Source organism: Aquarana catesbeiana, linkage group LG13, assembly GCF_042186555.1.
Source record: "Aquarana catesbeiana isolate 2022-GZ linkage group LG13, ASM4218655v1, whole genome shotgun sequence".
Taxonomy (NCBI): domain Eukaryota; kingdom Metazoa; phylum Chordata; class Amphibia; order Anura; family Ranidae; genus Aquarana; species Aquarana catesbeiana.
In genome coordinates this window covers 82,646,574-82,667,315 of record NC_133336.1, presented here as the reverse complement: position 1 = coordinate 82,667,315, position 20,742 = coordinate 82,646,574, and the positions used below count along the sequence as shown (strand labels likewise).

Below are 20,742 nucleotides of genomic sequence, written 5' to 3'. Positions count from 1 at the left end.
GTAGACTTTACCTTACACATTAGCTGTTTGTGGGGAACTGTATCGAATGCTTTTGCAAAATCCAAGTATACCACGTCCACAGTCACCCCTCTGTCCAAGATTTTACTTACCTCTGCATAAAAAGAAATCAGGTTTGTTTGACAACTTCTGTCTTTCATGAACCCATGCTGTCTGTTGCTTTAAAATATATTTTTCCAGGAAGAACTCATCTATGTGGTCTTTTATTAAACTCTCCAGTATCTTCCCAACTATAGAAGTTAAATTAACAGGTCTATAGTTACTTGGTAAAGACTTTTGTTCCCTTTTTAAATATGGGCACCACATTGGCACTACACCAATCCAGTGGTACTATTCCAGTCATTGAGTTCCTAAAAATTAGATACAATGGCTTTGAAAAATGACAGAGCTCAATTCTTTTAGGATCCGTGGGTGGATGCGATCTTGTCCAGGTGCTTTATCCACCTTTATTCTGTCTAAATATTTATGGACCATATCACTTTTGAGCTATTTTGAATTATTTGGGGCTGTGTCAATACCATCCCCATTATGGACATGAGCTCCCCCATGCTCTTTTGTATCTGCAGAACTGAAGAAAGTATTTAATAAATGTGCCTTCCATTTTTCCCAGTCACCCACTCTAGATTATTTTTTAAAGGGATTACATACTCAGACCTGACCTTTTCTTTATCGTACATCATAGGACACAGAGCCTCAAGTAAATACTTGGTGGGTTATGGGCCTACCTTCAGGTGTTGACACTGGTATAACCAATACAGGAAGTTGACTCCCCTATATAACCCCCTCCTCCTTCCAGGAGTCCTCAGTTTTTTCGCCAGTGTCTAAGGTGTTGGTCACGAGTGAAGATGTGCTCTGAGGAGCTCCAGGGAGGGATCCATGCTGGATTTAAAGAACCTCCACAACCGGATCCATCCTCGCCACTGAGGCCATAGGATGGTACCTGGGCCTCGCATTGAAGAACAAGGTTTTGCCTGTAAGCTTCTCTTTGAGAGCTGGACCCTAGGAACAGGACTCTCTTTGGTTTTTCATATTACCTAAAGTTGTTCCTGAGGGGTGCTATACAGGTCCAAAGGAGCGGAACCCCTATTAAAAAGGGCCTCAGTCTTTGAAGGTTTAATTACGCTGCCCGCCGTGATGGGTGAAAGTTGAACCTGTCTGTTAAATCAGCAGTATCCTGCAGTGAGGATAAGGTAAGGGGAGAAGCCTAGGAACTGTAAAAACTCCACCTATGCCCTTTTCTCCAAAAAATACATAGATAAAATGTATAACTGTATGCCTTAAAATGTCTCCTCTAGAGGGAGTATATTACACTTACCTAGTACGATGCCTTTTTCAGCAGCTCTGTGTCTGGCTATAGCAGCGGGTGTGGTCCCTGCAGCCAGAGGGGAGTTCTTAATTGAACAGATGGTGTTCCTCTTCTGAGGGATCTAAAGGGGTTACAGCAGTAGTTTATGAACATACAAAGCCAGCCATTTGCATTTTTTTGTATAAAGTGAAGTCTTCCTTTAAAACTAGGAGCCTAACAAACACTGCTGATAAAAAATTCCCCTCCCCTCTCCTCCTGGAGAGGTGCGGTAACAGCTGACACTTATGTGTAATCAGGTTCTCACCTGAGGTTTAACGCAGACGCTCTCAGTTCATATGCTGAAGACAGAAGTCTATCACACTAAGACACAGGAGCGCTAGGCATGTAAAGGTGTGTAAACAGGCATTTCCAGCACAGGAAATATTATGGTACTCAGCATCAAAGGCTGATCCTTATGGTGACATTGTTTTCTTTTGCTAAAACTATAGTTCAGCAAATACCATAATTTGTTAAAGTGCCTCTGCTGTTGTGCTTAGCACATTTGATTTCCAGTGTACCACAAAGGTACCAAGGATTCCACCCCCAGGGGCTGGGAACTCCAGTCATGCCTCCACACTGTCATCCTCTCCGGAGAGACCTGACATGGCAAGCCAGGGTGAATCATTGGAAGCAATTGGTGGTGCAACTGCTTCTCACACTTCAGCCCCTGTGTATGTGACTGAAGATGCATTCTCCTCTACCCTGTTGGGCTTAGAAGGAAGATTAGCGGCTTTAATCACATTCTCCATCCAAGAGGATAGGAAGCATGCTAGATCCCCCTCCCCCACCTCAAACCCCCTTTTTCCAAGGGAACAGTGGGCACAGGATGAGGTGTTATCCTCAGGTGATCATGGGGAAAAAACAAGCCAAATTTTTCCTCTTTGGAGGAAACAACAGTTGATGAACCTTATGCAACCTCACAGTCTGACAGATTGATGGTACAAACTCTTATGCCCTGTACACACGGTCGGATTTTCAGACGAAAAATGTGTGATAGGACCTTGTTGTCGGAAATTCCGACCGTGTGTAGGCTCCATCACACATTTTCCATCGGATTTTCTGACACACAAAGTGTGAGAGCAGGATATAAAATTTTCCGACAACAAAATCAGTTGTCGGAAATTCCGATCGTGTGTACATAAATCCTACGGACAAAGTGCCATGCATGCTCAGAATAAATAGAGATGAAAGCTATTGGCCACTGCCCCGTTTATAGTCCCGACGTACGTGTTTTACGTCACCGCGTTTAGAACGATTGGATTTTCCGACAACTTTGTGTGACCGTCTGTATGCAAGACAAGTTTGAGCCAACATCCGTCGGAAAAAATCCTAGGATTTTGTTGTCGGAATGTCCGAACAAAGTCCGACCATGTGTACGGGGCATTACAGAGATGGTTAATTACACTTTTTATACTTCTCCTAACAGAGTAAGCTGAAAGTCCAGGTCCCTTCTTTGGTTAAAAAAAAAACCAAAACCTTTTTACAGCGCTTATTTATGCTGAATGGGATCATCTGGATAAGCATTTTCTCCCTCCAAAGAGTTTCTCAGTTCTCTACCATGGAGGAAAAATTCACAAAGGTTGGAAAGTACCAGCAGTAGACGCTGCGATTTCCAGCATCAATAAAGATGCATGATTGCTTAAGCATCCAACAAATAAAAAGTCTGCATTTTTTTGGTTAAAATCCTTCTACCAATGGCGCTATGTTTTGCCATAGATGCCATAAAAGACCCTATCCACCAGGCGTCTCGCCTTGTGCTTGTGCTAAAACACATGCTTAGGACCCTGTGGTTAAAAGGGTTGGTCTGCCGAAGCATCTTGCAAAAAAGGGTGTCTGACTAGTTTCCCTTTTCATTGGGGAAGGTTTGGTGAAATACATCCAAATGATTTCTAGCAGTAAAGCTCTTTTGTCCAGTAAAAGGTATAAATGTCCTTTTATTTAAAGTGAAGCCACAACAGCTCACAGGTTAAGTACTCTGACGGCCAGTGCAGCCATGGGAGACTTTCTGACAGACATGGGTTCAGATCCACATGTCGGCGTTCACTAGTGAAGGAGCCACTCCTCATAGGTTAACTACTCTGATGGCCAGCGTAGCCATGAGAGGCTTCCTGAAAGACATGGGACCTCGTCCACACGTTGGCTCCTTGTGACCTTGGACAAGTCACTTAAACGGATTCCTTCGCCTGCGCAGGGGCAGCTGCCTCTAGGCAGCGGTGACGGCCTCCACTGTCAGACTCTAGGGCATGATTTCCAAGGAGTACTGTTCAGATCTGTGCGACTTCAAGGTAGTCTCTGCACTACTTTGGTACCACTTTGATGTGACTTGAGGTCCATAGACCTGTCCTGTCACATCAAAATCGCGCCCCGACATATTCTCGGCGGCAAAAGATCACGGTAAAATCAAGCAACTTTGGGGTTGCAATAGTGGAAACTGAGCCTAAGAGGAGAAAATATTCAGCCCCTGTATACATGATTGAAGATGCGTTTTTCCTCTGCCCTGCAGGGCCTAGAAGGAAAATTAGCAATTTTAATCGCATCCGCTATCCAAGGATGAGAAGCGTGTTAGATCCCCCTCCCCCACCTGAGATCCCTTATCAAGGGAACAGTGGGTAGAGGATGAAGGATTACCCTCAGGTAATCGGGAAGAAAGGCAAACCGAATACTCCTCTGCAGAGGAGACAACTAGAGTTGATTTTTTTTTTCAGCCTCGCAATCTGAGAAATTGCTGGTACAAACCTCTTACAGAGATGATTTGTGCCTCTTTCAAGCTACCTCTAGTAGAGTCAGCTGATAGTTCAGTTTTTTCTTAGGTTCCTTGGAACCTTCACTGCCTTTTTCATGCGTTTCCTGTACATGTACAGAGCCACGCAGAAATTCAACAGATCCATTCTAGATCTAAAAGAATCTAAATCCGTTCCTTAAGATCCGCTCCTTTTTATGGAGTCGATCGAGTCAGTAGTTTCTATCCTGCAAGGAGGAAAACTTCTGGCGCCTATCGGCATCAGGGATGCATATCTGCATGTCCATGTTTTTCCCGCTCACCAAAGGTTTCTGCGGTTCGAAGTAGAACAGCAGCATTTCAGTTTATAGCCTTGCTCTTCGGGCTAGCTACATACAGCACCTCGAGTGTTCACAAAGGTGCTAGCCCCACCTGTAGCCAGGTCAAGGGCACAGGGCTTAAACAGTCTTGGCATACCTAGACAATCTATTGCTAATAGACCAATCGCTGTTCCGAGTAAGGTGTACGCATTACAACCAGTTACCTGGAAAAGTCTGGGTTGCATTCTCAACCTAGTAAAGTCTCCATTAAAATCGCTAAAAAAGGGCTGCAGTATTTGGGTCTGATCATAGATACAGCCCAGAAAAAGGGTCTTCTTGCCCAGAGAAAAAAAACAAAACAAAACACCACTCTATAAAAGAGTTGGTGCGGAAGGTCAGGTCAAAAGGAGGTCCCTCCATTCACCTTTGCATGAGGTTGTTAGAAAGGATGGTGGCTTCATTCGATGCAGTTCCCTTTGCCCAGTTCCATTCGAGACTGTTGCAAAACAGTATTCTATTTTCTTGGTACAAAACGATCCAAGCTTTGGACTTGCCAATGCGGCTGTCCCCAAGGGTGTCACAAAGCCTCAATTGGTGGTTACTAAAGAATGTCCTAAAGGGTAAATACCTCAAACCACTTTTCCGGAAAGTGATGACAGAGAAGACAGCTGTCCAAGGACAGTGTTCAAGAACCGGGAAGAGCCTTGCCCATCAACATCCTAGAGATTCGGGCAGTGCGTCTGGCTCTAAAAGCCTGGACTTCCAGGTTAAGGAATTGTCCCGACAAGATCCAATCCGTCAATGCCACGGCTGTGGCCTATATCAATCACCAAAAGGGGCACCAAGAATTTCTCAGTGCAGAGAGAAGTGAACCATATTCTAACTTGGGCAGAAAGAAATATTCCGTGCCCATCGTCAGTCTTCATTCCGGGAATAGAGAATTGTCTCGCGCATTACATGTGCCTCCAGCAGATTATTCCCAGGGGAATGGTCTATTCACCCCGACATGTTTCGGGCTGTTTGTCAAGGATGGGGGACTCTGGATGTAGATCTTCTAACATCCAGTGCAACATAGTTAGTCAACTTTGTGTCCACAACAAAGGATCCATTCGCATGCAGAACAGATGCGTTGATCATGCTGTGGGATCAGCTTTTACTGATCTATGCATTTCCCCCTATTCAGTTGCTGCCTTGACTTCTTTGCAGGATCAAGCTGGAAAGAAAACCGGTAATTCTGGCAGAACCAGCATGGCCCAGAAGGTCATGGTATGCAGAGGTCGTAAAGATGGCAGTGGAGGATCTGTGGTCCCTTCCACCAAGGCCAGACCTGCTCTCACAGGGGCCGATATTCCATCCTACTTTACGAATGCTAAATTTAACAGCCTGGCTATTGAGACCCATATTCTGAAAAGACGTGGGCTTTCCAGGGCAGTTATTTCTACTTTAATGCTAGGAGGCCAGCTTCTAGAGCTATATATTATAGAGTCTGGAAAGCTTATGTTTCCAGGTGTGAATCCAAGGGTTGGCGCCCTCAGAGATATATTAGAGGCAGAATTCTTGCCTTTCTACAAGTAGGCGTAGAGATGAAGTTGGCCCTGAGTACTATTAAGGGCCAAGTCTCAGCCTTATCAATTTTATTTCAAAGACCACTTGCTACGCATTCTTTAGTCCGGGGTTTCATGCAAGGAGGATGCGGATCAATCCGCCAGTTAAATCACCCTTAAGCCCTTGGGACTTGAATTTAGTTTTGTCAGTGTTACAAAAACCGCCATTTGAACCATTACAGCATGTTCCCTTAGTCCTTCTGACTAGGAAGCTGATATTTTTGGTTGCTATATCCTCAGCAAGGAGGGTTTCAGAATTGGCTGCTCTTTCCTGTAAAGAGCCATATTTGATTATTCATGAGGATAGAGTGGTGTTACGCCCTCGTCCAGGCTTTTTGACAAAAAGTGGTTTCAGGCTTTCATCTGAATGAAGATATTGTCCTGCCATCGTTTTTTCCAAAACCATGTTCCACGGAAGAAAATACATTACATTGTCTTGATGTGGTGAGAGCAGTGAAGATCTATTTAAAGAAAACTGCTCAGATTCGTAAGACTGACGTCTTATTTATTCTGCCAGAGGGTCCTAAAAAAGGACAGGCAGCGTCAAAATCCACTGTGGCTAAGTGGATTCGGCAATTTATAATTTGGACTTATGATTTAAAGGGAAAGATTTAAAGCACACTCTACCAGAGCGGTTGGTGCTTCTTGGTCAGTGCGTCACCAGGCCTCCATGTCTCAGATCTGCAAGGCCGTGACTTGGTCTTCAGTGCATACATTTACAAAATTTTATCAAGTAGATGTAAAATGGAATGAGGATATCGCCTTCAGGCGCAGTGTGCTGCAAGCAGCAGTATAATTCCTCAAGGTCTGGGGGTGCCCTACAGGTTGTGTCTCCCTCCCCTCAAGTAGCATTGCTATGGGACATCCCACCAAGTAATTACTTGAGGCTCTGTGTCCTATGATGTACGATAAAGAAAATAGGATTTTTAAAACAGCTTACCTATAAAATCCTTTTCTTGGAGTACATCATAGGACACAGAGCTCCCGCCCCTCTGTTTTATGGGGTGAGAGTATATTGCTTATATTGCTTGGCTACAAAAACTGAGGACTCCTGGAAGGAGGAGGGGTTATATAGGGGAGTCAGCTTCCTGTATTGGTTATACCAGTGTCAACACCTGAAGGTAGGCCCATAACCCACCAAGTAATTACTTGAGGCTCTGTGTCCTATGATGTACTCCAAGAAAACAGGTAAGCTGTTTTAAAAATCCTATTTTTACTATTAAAGCGGGGTTCCACCCAAATTTTGAACAATATCTGTATGTATTCTCTTCCTTGCCTAGATGCTGACATGCCGTTTAAAAAAATTTAAATCGCCGTAATTACCTTTTATTTTTCTATTCTTCTTTGCACTTCCTGGTTCTCCTCCCATGGGAGTAGGCGTGTTTCTAGCCTCTCCCAGACTCCTGGGAGCTAGTCTCAGGCTTCCCAGGATGCCACTGAGCATGTGCGGGAATGAGCGGTGAATGCTGGGAGCACAGCATTCACCACATCCAGGAAATAAATGCTTGTGGGCTTCAAATGCCCACAATGAAGATGGAAACCGCCTGCAGTGAATAATATAAGTTATTCTTTCCGACGAAATCTGACACAGGCGGACATATTACACACAATATGTGAGTATGTAATGCTGAAAAGAAAAGTTTGTGAATGAACTAAAAAAAAAAAAAAAAAAAACGATAGATAGGTGGTCCCCCGCTTTAATATATTTGGGCAATTTTTTAGGGTTTGTCCTATCTTTTGCAATCTGTCGTTTGTTTAGAATTTTTGCATCCTTGATTTCCTTTTTACATATTCTGTTACATTCTTTGTAACATTTAAACAATAATAGTGTTCCTTCATTTTTATATTTTTAAAAAGCTCTTTTCTTATTATTTATAGCTTTTTTAACTTTGGCCGTAAGCCACAGGTTTTATTTTTAGCCTTTTAAACTTATTGCCCATGGGGAATATACTTTGCAGTGAGTTCATACAGTCTTTTTGAAGAATTACCATTTCTGTTCTGTGTCCGTTGATGCCAATATTCCCTCCCAGTCTAACGCTGGCCATACACTATATGAAAAATTGGCTAAAAATTGTCATTTGGCCAGTTTGTTCGTTTTTCGGACAGTTAATGGGCACATAATCGGTAATCGTTGGTACGTTTTTGGGAATTTGAAATGAAGGACAAGTTTGGAAATTTTCTGCCAAATGATAAATTGAAAGGTTAATGTCTTTCCCGTCCGAACTGTTTGCGTTAGGTATATGTCAAAAAACGAACAAAAAATGGATTAATTTATCGCCACTGAACGATTTATCGGTCATTACATGGTGGCACTATTGTTTGTTCTCATGGCCGAATGTTCGTTTTTCAAAAATGGGTTCGGCCAATTTTTCATATAGTGTTTGACCAGCATAAGTCCTGGAGAGAAGCCATCATTCTTGGAAAATTTGCTCTCTTAAAGTTAAGTGTTTTTATCTTTCTCGTATGTGTTTTTTGCTTACAGCTAACATCAAAAGAAATCATGTTATGGTCACTGCTACCCAGGTGTTCCTTTTATTTGAACATTAGTAATAAGCTCTGCATGGTTTGAGATTACCAGGTCCAACAGAGCATCATTCCTAGTTAGGGCCTCAATAAACTGGACCATAAAATTGTCCTGTAATAGGTTTATAAATTTTTGCCCTTTAACTGTTCCAGCAGTGCCATTACTCCAGTCAATTTCCGAGTAGTTAAAATCCCCCATTATTATCACTGTCCCAGCTTTTGCAGCCCTTTCCATCTGTGCAAGGAGCTGAGTCTCCACCTCCTCATTAACATTGGTCGATCTATAACAAACTTCACTGATTAACTTTAAACTACGCACATCTATTTGCAGTTCCACCCATAATTCTTCAGCCACATCACACTCTTCATCAATTAGGTCCTCATTCGCATTGAGATGACTTCTCAGATAGAGACAGACATCGCCACGTTTCCTTTTTACCTTGTCTCTCCAAAAGAGTGCATAGCCAGGAATATTATTAGCCCAGTCATGTGAGGAATGAAGCCAATATTAGGCAATACCAATTACATCATAGCTCTCTTCATGCACCAGAGCTTCCAACTCATCTATTTTGCTTGACAGACTTCTGGCATTTGTGAACAAACACTTAATGCATTATTACATTTTGCTCAGGTGTTTTGCATATGTTTTTTAGTAGTACAAATAGCACTATAATTTCCAATGGTTGTTTGCAACATGGTAACCTTCTTGTCACCTCCTATAACCCTCCCCCCATCTATCCCCATTCCACCCTCCATTAATGTCTGACTCCTAACTGACCTGTCTGCCTGATTGAATTCAATTCACCCTCCTTCCCTCAATTTTAGTTTAAATACTCCTCCAACCTTCCCATGAAGCTCTCCCCCAGCACAGCAGACCCCCTTCCATTCAGGTGCAAACCATCTTTAGCATATAGGTTGTACCCCAATGAAAAGTCAGCCCAGTGCTCTAGGAACCCAAAACCTTACTTCTTACACCAGATCTTAAATCGGGAGTCCACCTATCTATCGTTTTTTTTTTTTTTTGAGTTCATTCACAAACTTTTCTTCTCAGCATTACATACTCACATATTGTGTGTAATATGTCCGCCTGTGTCAGATTTCGTCGGAAAGAATAACTTATATTATTCTCTGCAGGCGGTTTCCATCTTCATTGTGGGCATTTGAAACCCACAAGCATTTATTTCCTGGATGTGGTGAATGCTGTGCTCCCAGCATTCACCGCTCGTTCCCGCACATGCTCAGTGGCATCCTGGGAATCCTGAGACTAGCTCCCAGGAGTCTGGGAGAGGCTAGAAACACGCCTACTCCCACGGGAGGCAAGGAAGAGAATACATACAGATATTGTTCAAAATTTGGGTGGAACCCCGCTTTAAGCCATGCATTCAGGTCTCTAATTTCCCCCTGCCTTTCCTATGTTGCCCATGGCACAGGCAATATTTCAGAGAATATCACCTTGGAGGTCCTTCCCTTCAACTTGCAGTCTAGTTCTTTAAATTGATTCTTAACTAGTTGGTGAAAGGTACCTGGATTGACTAAGCATGTCAGGCATAAGGGCTGTACATGGGGTGAAATTTAGATATACGTATTGGAGTTAGATTTGCTCTATAAAGTTGTCTGCGATGATCCAAAATCTTAGGGGACACCCGTTTGCAGTTACCCAGAACCCCACCCCATTCCTCCTCATCTACTTCTGCTTCCCAAGAGGTTTTGGGATAATAGGCAATTTAGGGGGCTGAGGGGATAAGAAGTAAGCTATAAAACAATGTACATTTTTGAGGTTTACTTTCGCATATTACCTTTACCATGGAAACAGAGGTAGGCATCGGTTACGTATTAGGTTGCTGGTTAAGCAAAGCATGCCGCAGTTGGAGATACCAAAACAGCATATAGTTGGGCAGTGTAATTTCATTCTTTAAAGGGGTTGTAAACCCTCATATTTTTTCACCTTAATGCATTCTATGCATTAAAGCGGAGTTCCGGCCACATTTTTTATTTTTAATTGATCCGAGCATAATTAGTTATTAAATAAAAAAAAAAATGATTATATAATTTTAATAAAGGATGTTGCTAAAATAGAAATGTTATACTCACAAGTTTTTCTCTCCTGTTGTGGCCGTTGCCATCATGATTGTGGGCATGTGAAGCCAAATCGATAACTCTTCCTGGATAAGCTTAGGAGAGGTGCATGCTGGGTAACCAGCATGCACCTCTTGATCTCGTGCATGCGCGATTCACCGGCGGCCGTAGATTGTTTCTAAAGTTGCCAAGGGGGCGGGACCTTCCGCCATCGCCCTTTGTTATGGCAACATAGATAAACACATCTCGGCGCTGTGATCCGCCTTAAATCGCGTCATTTCCTGTCAGGAAATAAAGCGATTTTTTTTATCACAGTACTGCCCACAGACTCCTGGGAAATGATGTGTCATCATTTCCCAGGAGCACAGTCGAGGGAGGAAGTGATGAGGAGCTCCGTGGACCAAGAAGTGGTAGATTAGGAGGACTACATAGCAACAGGGCGATTCTGGCAACTATAGCACTTTTTTTTTCCTTCAAATGTCTTTTTTTTTATAGGTTTAGAGGAGTCCGATTTATGAAAAAAAAAATTTCAGGGTGGAACTCTGCTTTAAGGTGAAAAACCTTCTGTAGTGCTGCAGTCCCCCAGCCCCCCATTTACTTACCTGAACGCTGTCGTCCTCCTGCTGGGAACGAGCACACCATCTCTAGCTGGTGTCTTGTGTCCTGATCCAGATAGATTGATAGCAGTGCAGCCATTGGCTCCCGCTGCTGTCACTCAAATCCAATGATACAGTGGCGGGGGGCAGGGCCAAGTCCTGCATTCTGTGTGATTGGACACAGATGCAGGACTCGAGAGTGCGCCCACACAGGTGTCCACCAAGGAGCGCACTTCTCCAGCCACTCGATGTGGGGAGGTGCCACCAGCGCATGATTGGCCGGAGCCGCAATAACGTCACTCCCGTGCATGGGCGCGGGATCCGCCGGTAATGGCATACTAGCTGAACGAACTTGCCATTGCTTCAGTGCACATGTCCCAATGACGTCGGTACATGCTGATACAGGGGATATCTTCTAAACCGTGCAGGTTTAGGAGATATCTGGGGTAGCTACAGGTAAGCCTTATTATAGGCCTACCTGTAGCAAAAAGTGATTGTAAAAGATTTACAACCACTTTAAGTGAGTTGTAAAGGCAGAGGGTTTTTTATCTTAATGCATTCTATGCATTAAGATTAAAAGTCTTCTGTATGCAGCAGCCTCTCCTGCACCCCCTAATAGTTACCTGAGCCCCATCTCTATCCAGCAGTGTCCACGAGACTCTCCCTCCTGATTGGCTGAGACACAGCAGCGGTGCCATTGGCTCCTGCGACTGTCAATCAAAGTCAGTTAGCCAATCAGGACAGAGAGGGGGTGGGCCGAGCGGCAGCTCTGTGTCTGAATGGACACACAGAGCTGCATCTCAGTTCAGGGGCCCCCATAGCAAGCTGCTTGCTGTAGGGACACTCGACAGGAGGGAGCGGCCAGGAGCAGCAAAGAGGAAGCCGAGAAGAGGAGGATCCAGACTACTCTGTACAAATCCACTGCACAGAGGAGGTATGTATGACATGTTTGTTGTGTTTTTTTTTTTTTTAAACGAGACTTTACAATCACTTTAACCAGTTGCCGACCAGCCACTGTTGTTATACGGCGGCAGGTTGGCTCCCTTACGTGAATCGCTGTAGCTGTATTTTGGCCAAATTAAGGGATATAGGGGGCGCCCGCCGTGTCACTTAGGAGCCTATGTGCGTGCCAGCCGGGCACCCGCGATGGCTCCTGACAGAGCCAGAACGGGGATGTGTGTGTGTAAACGCACAAATCCCAATTCTGTCAGAGAAGTGGAGACAGATCATGTGTTCCTAGTATTTAGGAACAGCTATCGGTCTCCCCCAGTCAGTCCCATCTCCCCACAGTTAGAACACACACAGAGGGAACACATTTAATCCCTGCCAGTGACATTTACACAGTAATCCGTGCATTTTTATAGCACTGATCACTGTATAAATGTCAGTGGTCCCAAAAAAGTGTCAAAAGTGTCCAATCTGTCCACGGCAATGTCGCAGTCCCACTAAAAATCACAGATCGCTGCCATTACTAGTAAAAAAAATAAATAAATAAAAAAAGCCATAAATCTATTCTGGGGGGTCTTGAAAGGGACACCTATGGTTGGCCTGTCCCAAGGTTTTGCGTTTCTGTGAACAATGGCATGAACAATATGAACATTGTCAATATTATGTTTAGTTTTCTTTAAACAACAAATTGGATCTTTTTAATACAGTAGAATCAATATTGTCTCTCTACTTTGCAGTATTCGGTATGTGTATGTGTGTGTATATATATATATATATATATATATATATATATATATATATATATATATATATTGGCTAAAAAAAAGTCTACACACCCCTGTTAAAATGTCAGGTTTCTGTGATGTAAAAAAAAGAGACAAAGATAAATCATTTCAGAACTTTTCCCACCTTTTAATGTGACCTAAAAATTGTACAACTCAATTGAAAAACAAACTGAAATCTTTTAGGGTGGGAAGTAAAACTAAAAAACTAAAATGTGGTTGCATAAGTGTGCACACCCTCTTATAACTGGCGATGTAGCTGTGTTCAGAATTAGGCAATCACAATAAAACTTATGTTAAATAGGAGTCAGTACACACCTGCCATCACTTAAAGTGCCAAATAAAGTTTAGCTGTTCTAGTAGGTCTTTCCAGACATTTTCTTAGTCGTATCCTATAGCAAAAGCCATGGTCCGCAGAGAGCTTAAAAAGCATCAGAGGGATCTCATTGTTAAAAGGTATCATTTAGGAGAAGGGTACAAAAGAATTTCCAAGGCATTTGATATACCATGGAACACAGTGAAGACAGTCATCATCAAGTGGAGAAAATATAGCACAACAGTGACTAGACAAGAACTGGATGTCCTTCCAAAATTGATGAAAAGACGAAAAGAAAACTGGTCACAAAGGCTGCCAAGAGGCCTACAGCAACATTAAAGGAGCTGCAGGAATATCTGGCAAGTACTGGCTGTGTGGTACAATTGACAACAATCTCCCGTATTCTTCATATGTCTGGGCTATGGGGTAGAGTGGCAAGACAGATCTTTTCTTATGAAGAAAAACATCCAAGCCCGGCTAAATTTAGCAAAAAACGCATCAGAAGTCTCCCTAAAGCATGTGGGAGAATGTGTTATGGTCTGATTTGGGGCAAAACAACACTGCACATCACCAAAAGAACACCATACCCACAGTGAAACATGGTGGTGGCAGCATCATGCTTTTGGGCTGTTTCTCTTCAGCTGGAACAGGTGCCTTAGTCAAGGTAAAGGGAACTATGAACCATTCCAAATACCAGTCAATATTTGCACAACATGTCTTCTTTCAGTATGACAGTGACCCAAAGCATACATCCAAATCAACAAAGGAATGTCTTCACCAGAAGAAGATTAAAGTTTTGGAATGGCCTACCCAGAGCACAGTCCTGAATCCGATAGAAAATCTGTGGGGTGTTCTGAAAAGGGCTGTGCACAGGAGTTGCCCTGGCAATCTCACAGATTTGGAGTGTTTTTGCAAAGAAGAATGGGCAAATACTGCCAAGTCAAGATATGTCATGCTGATTTACTTCCCTCCACCTAAAAGATTTCAGTTTGTTTTTCAACCGAGTACAGTTTACAGGTCACATTAAAGGTGGAAAAAGTTCTGAAATGATTTATCTTTGTCTCTTTTTCTACATTACAGAAACCTGACATTTTAACAGGGGTGTGTAGACTTTTTATATCCACTATGTGTGTGTGTGTGTGTATATAATATGTATATTTTTGGATCTCTTTCACACATTTAATCCTTTAAAAAAATGTGATCTTTTAAACAAGGATTTTTATCTAAACCATTCTTTATGTTCTTAAACTGAATGATTGATCTAGCTGCGGTTTTAAATGTATAATAGAGAATAATCCACTGCGGTAATGTGTTACATGGAGCAGTGATTAATTATTCTTTGTTAAATAAAGTAGAAGGAGCTGACTTTATAGGCAAAGCATTAATATTAAATGTCCTGGTAATAAGTACTTCCGTCTGCAGCCTGAAAATTCGTTATAATGTGACATGTATTCCATATTTTATTCTTAGCTTATGACGTTACGTGGATCAGTGCTTGAAGATGCTATTCCATCGACTGCCAAACATGGCACAGCAAGAGGTTTGCCTCTTAAAGAAGTACTTGAGCACCTTGTCCCTGAGCTGAACGTACAATGTCTCCGTCTGGCTTTCAACACTCCAAAAGTTACAGAGCAGCTCCTAAAACTTGACGAGCAAGGGGTACGTATATCTTTGCATGGTCTTAAATCACTTTATTCATGCTTATTCCACTGCTTAAAGGATAAGTTCACCTTTGGTAACATGTTACACCTGTGTGTACGGTATAAAATGTAACGTTGCCGAAGTGCACCTACCCGAATCTCTCCCCAGTTTATTACTTTTTTTTTTTTTTAACAAAAGGTAAACTTATTCTTTAATTTTTTTATGTAACCCCTGCTGTTTTTTTATCCAATGTCTATTATTATTTTTTTCATAATCAATTCCAGGCTCTTCATGGTTTGTACACAGTCATAAATGTTGAATCTTTAAACATATTATTTGCTGGGGAAAACATGAAGACTAACTTTACTTTAAAGGTGAACACCAATCAGTGGCTTTGGATGCTAGAATGTCAAGTTAGGCTCCACTCACATCTACAGTGAGGAAAAAAGTATTTGATCCCCTGCTGATTTTGTACGTTTTGCCCACTGACAAAGAAATTATCAGTCTATTAATTTTAATGGTAGGTTTATTTTAACAGTGAGAGAGAGAATAACAACAAAAATATCCAGAAAAACACATTTCAAAAAAGTTATAAATTGATTTGCATTTTAATGAGTGAAATAAGTATTTGATCCCCTATTGATCAGCAAGTTTTCTGGCTCCCAGCTGTCTTCTATACTGGTAACGAGCTGAGATTAGGAGCACTCTCTTAAAGGGAGTGCTCCTAATCTCAGCTTGTTACCTGCATAAAAGACACCTTTCCACAGAAGCAATCAATCAGATTCCAATCTCTCCACCATGGCTAAGACCAAAGAGCTGTCCAAGGATGTCAGGGACAGAATTGTAGACCTACACAGGACTGGAATGGGCTACAAGACATTTGGAAGAAACACAAAATAAATGTCAATCTCCCTCGGTCTGGGGTCCATGCAAGATCTCACCTCGTGGAGTTTCAATGATCATGTGAAATCAGCCCAGAACTACACGGGAGAATCTTGTCAGTGATCTCAAGGCAGCTGGGACCATAGTCACCAAGAAAACAATTGATAACACACTACGCAGTGAAAGACTGAAATCCTGCAGTGCCCGCATCATCCCCCTGCTCAAGAAAGCACATGTACAGGCCCGTCTGAAGTTTGCTAATGAATATCTGAATGATTCAGAGGAGAACTGGGTGAAAGTGTTGTGGTCAGATGAGACCAAAATCAAGCTCTTTGGCATCAACTCAACTCGCCGTGTTTGGAGGAGGAATGCTGCCTATGACCCCAAGAACACCATCCCCTCCATCAAACATGGAAGTTGAAATATTATGCTTTGGGAGTGTTTTTCTATTAAGGGGACAGGCCAACTTCACCGCATCAAAGGGACGATGGACGGGGCCATCTACCATCAGATCTTGGGTGAGAACCTCCTTCCCTCAGCCAGGGCATTGAAAAATGGGTCGTGGATGGGTATTCCAGCATGACAATGACCCAAAACACATGGCCAAACAAACAAAGGAGTGGCTCAAGAAGAAGCACATTAAGGTCCTGGTGTGGCCTAGCCAGTTTCCAGACCTTAATCCCATAGAAAATATGTGGAGGGAGCTGAAGCTGAGTTGTCAAACGTCAGCCTCGAAACTTAAATGACTTAGAGAGGATCTGCAAAGAGGAGTGGGACAAAATCCCTCCTGAGATGTGTGCAAACCTGGTGGCTAACTACAAGAAACGTCTGACCTCTGTGATTGCCAACAAGGGTTTTGCCACCAAGTACAAAGTCATGTTTTGCGAAGGGGTTAAATACTTATTTTACTCATTAAAATGCAAACCAATTTATAACCTTTTTGAAATGCGTTTTTCTGGATATTTTTGTTATTCTGTCTTTTAACCACTTCAGCCCCGGAAGATTTGGCTGCTCAATGACCAGGCCATTTTCTTTATCGTACATCATGGGACACAGAGCCTTAAGTAATTAATGGGTTATAGATCACCTTCAGGTGATGGACACGGGTTATACCCAATCCAGGAAGTTCACTCCCTATATAACCCCTCCTCCTTCCAGGAGCACATCAGTTTTTTTCGCCATTGTCTAAGGTGTTGGTCACAAGTGAAGATGTGCTCTGAGGAGCTCCAGGCGGGATCCCTGCTGAATTTAAATAGCCTCTATAGACCAGATCCATCCAAAGTGCCATTGAGGCCTAAAAGGATGGTACTTGGGGCCTCCTATCCAAAGCACAAGGTTTTTTCCTGTAACGCCTCTCTTTGTAGGGCTGGAACCCAGGCTTTTGGTCTTGCTACATTATCTAGCTTTCCTGGTGGGGTTCTTTACAGGTCCAAGGGAGTTGGAACCCCAATATCTAGGGACCCGGGCCTTGAAGGTTTGCTAAACGCAGCCCGCCGTGAAGGTTGGATTGTCTGTTAATTCAGCAAATCCTGTGGCGGGGATAAGGTAAGGGAAGAAACTTGGGTATTAAAAACGCCTATGTATTCTTCCATTAGGGAAGAAATGTTGTCATGCCTTAATTCTCCACTAGAGGGAGTCTATGCACATACCTTACTCTGTTGTCTTCACTGTAAAGCTCAGTCTGTGTGTGGTCGCAGCAGCGTGTGCAGGGAGATATTTATCAAGGTAAAAAAAATCTGCAAAATGTTTTCTTTCCCCCTCAAAGGGACCAGAGGGTTAGGGGTCATCAGCGCTGTACTCCGCTTACATTACCACCACCCCCCCTGCCGCGGGGGGGTGCGAGGGTCCCCTACTGCTAATTTTGTTACTGTTGGCTGATGTTGCTGTTGTTGGTGCCTGCTGCTGGACGGGTCTTTGCCTCCCCTCCCTCCCCCCTCGTTTTGGGTCTGTGGACCTGAAAATGCCACACACGAGCACAGGAACATTTTTCAATGTAAAAAGGGGAGGAATTTTTCTCAGAGGGGGTGGGGCCTAAACGCGATGCCGTGATCGTCCACGATAATGCACGGCAGGCAAAACAGATAAAACTACAGCTGGGACAGTCTCTCCTCGGTTGACGAGGAGGAAACAAGCAGCCAGCACACAGGGACACAGGAGCTGTGGGACAAGTGAGGGTTGCAAACTGGCATTCCTGATACAGGGAGGACACCTTTTTCCCAGCACTAGGCTGAACTTTATAGCGGCTTTAAATGTCATGAATATATTCAGCGATTGAGTGCAATTTGTATAGTGCCTCTGTTTTTGTACTTAGGATTATGCCTACCAAAAAAGTAAAGGTTTCACCACCAGGCGTTAGGATCTCGAGTCACATTTCCACGCTGTCATCCTCGCCTGAATTGATGGTGCAGCTGCTTCTCACATCTCAGCCCCTGTATACGTGACTGAAGATGTCCTTTCCTCCTCCCTGCAGGGTCTGGCAGGAAAATTAGTGGCTTTTATCGCATCCTCCATTCAAATAGATAGGAAGTGTGGTAGATTCCCCTGACCCTCTTCAGAACCTTTGCAAGGGGAACAGGTGTTACCCTCCGTTGATCAGGAGGAAAAACAAACCGATAATTCCTCTGTGGAGGAAACAATGCTAGATGAACCTTTTTTAGCCTTACAATCTGGGAAATTGCTGATACAAACTCTTACGGAGATGGTTCGTTCCACTTTCATGCTGCCCCTAATGCAATGTCCTGAAAGCTTGGTTTCTGTCTTGGGTTCCTTAAAACCTTCTCAGCCTTTGCATGCATTTCCTGCACATGTATTACTAGAACAGCTTATTTTTGCTGAATGGGATCACCCGGATAAGCATTTTCTCCCTCCTAAGAGATTTTCAATTCTCTATCCCCTGGAGGAGAAATTCTCCAAAAAATGGAAAGTACCATCAGTTGACGCTGTGATTTCCAGTGTGAATAAAGACCTAACATGTCCTGTAGACAATGCACAAATGCTTAAGGATCCAACAGATAAAAAGTTGGAATCCCTGTTAAAATCTACTTTTTCCTTGGCAGGTGCTGTTACTCAGCCTGCAGTCTCTGCAATAGGCGTCTGTCAATCACTAAAGGACCAATTTAAACAGGCCCTTAGATTCCTGCATAACAAGCTGGAGAATTGGCTGAACTACCAAAAGCATTATGCTTTGCCATAGATGCAGGGCCGGTACAAGCGGTGGGCAGAAGGGGCGGATGCCCTGTAAGGGACCATTTACTGGAGGAAGGGGGGCGCTTGGGGCCGCTTTGATCTGTGGCTGCAGTGCTCCCCTCCTCCCTCCTCCTCCTCTTGTTTGTCACACAGCACCGGAAGCGCTGTGTGTCAGGGAGCTGGGTCTGTGTGCGTGTAACAAGGTCCCGCCCCCCTAGACCGGCTCATGTGTTAGCAGATTGAACCAGTGTTCCGCCTATCACACAGGCCGGTTTAGGGGGGCGGGACCTTGTTATGGCACCGCAGAACACACACACACACAGACCCAGCTATGTGACACACAGTGCCGTGGGAGATGTCCGCTGTGTGATCCAGGGCAGGCTATGGTGAGGCTGTGATTATGGGCGCAGAGAGGCTGTGATTATGGGCGCAGAGAGGCTGTGATTATGGGCGCAGAGAGGCTGCGATTATGGGCGCAGAGAGGCTGCGATTATGGGCGCAGAGAGGCTGCGATTATGGGCACAGTGATGCGGTAGGCTGCATTTGGTGGGCACTGGTGAGACTGCATTGATCACTTGTTTCATGTCTGCAGTCTCTGACCATCGCCTGCATCATGTCCTCAGTCTCTAACCATCTCTTGTCTTATATCATGTCTGCAGTCTGAGGGTTTGCTTAATTAGCAATGGTATTGGTAATATGCAGCAGGAAGGGGGGTTAATGCACCGTCACTGATACATTAGTATAGATCCCAGCGTATGTAGGCTGTGGTTGTAAAATTGGTCAGCTGAAGCACCATGTAAAAACCTCCTAACTGGGTTCCCTTTCATGCGGAGCGACTATTTGGAGAAGACTTGGACAAATATATCCAAACAATTTCTAGTGGGAAAAGTACTCTTTTGCCAGTCAAAAGAAAGTATAAATGCCCTTCATTTAAACGGGCTCTTTCCCCTGCGCCAGAGGCTTCCGCCTTTAGGCAGTGGCAACGGCCTCCACCGTCAGACCCTAGAGGAAAACCTCAGGGTCAGACCCAGGCTCAAAAGAAGTCCTGGAGTCGGAAACCCGCAAAGCATAATCCTAAAGCCTCATCATGAAGAGGCAACCCCCCTTACCAAGGTAGGGGGAAGACTTCTGCAGTTTTCAGAAGTCTGGAAAGAGAAAATTCGGGACAGATGGGTCATCTCCACAGTAACTCTGGGGGTACAAGCTAGAATTTCGGGACTTTCCATTGTCTCGCTTCCTGAGGTCAAGCGTTCCCAAAGATCCAGAGAAAAGACAATGTGTGTTTCAGGCACTAGACTGATTTATATCTCAAGGGGTTGATCATACAGATCCCAACAAAAGAGCAAGGTCTGGGGTTTTATTCAAATCTTTTTATGGTACCAAAACCAAATGGAGATGTCAGACCCATTCTAGATCTAAAAAATCGAAATCAATTCCTGAAGATCTGCTCCTTTCTCATGGAGACGATCAGGTCAGTAGTTTCTATCCTAGGAGGAGAACTTCTGCCATCACTCGACATCAGGGATGCATATCTGCATGTCCCTATATTTCCCACTCACCAAAGGTTTCTGCGGTTCGAGTTAGAACAGCAGCATTTTCAGTTTGTAGCCCTGCCCTTCGGGCTAGCCACAGCACCCCGGGTGTTCACAAAAGTGCTGGCCCCACCTCTAGCCAGGTTAAGGGCACAGGGCATAAGAGTCGTAGCGTACCTAGACGATCTATTACTAATAGATCAGTCGGTGGCTCGTTTGGAGCAAAGCATGCGCACTACAACCAATTATCTGGA

The 20,742-nt window shown here is 43.7% G+C and overlaps 1 protein-coding gene across 5 annotated transcripts in view; it reads left to right on the top strand.

The window, feature by feature from the left end:
* The window catches only part of SIPA1L1 (signal induced proliferation associated 1 like 1), a 522,698-nt gene that overhangs the window by 250,658 nt on the left and 251,298 nt on the right, over positions 1-20,742 (top strand). For all 5 annotated transcript variants that reach the window (XM_073608614.1, XM_073608616.1, XM_073608618.1 and 2 more), the window contains exon 5: positions 14,718-14,906. In XM_073608614.1, the coding sequence (XP_073464715.1) occupies positions 14,718-14,906 (189 nt within the window). The remainder of the gene's footprint in view (positions 1-14,717; positions 14,907-20,742) is intronic.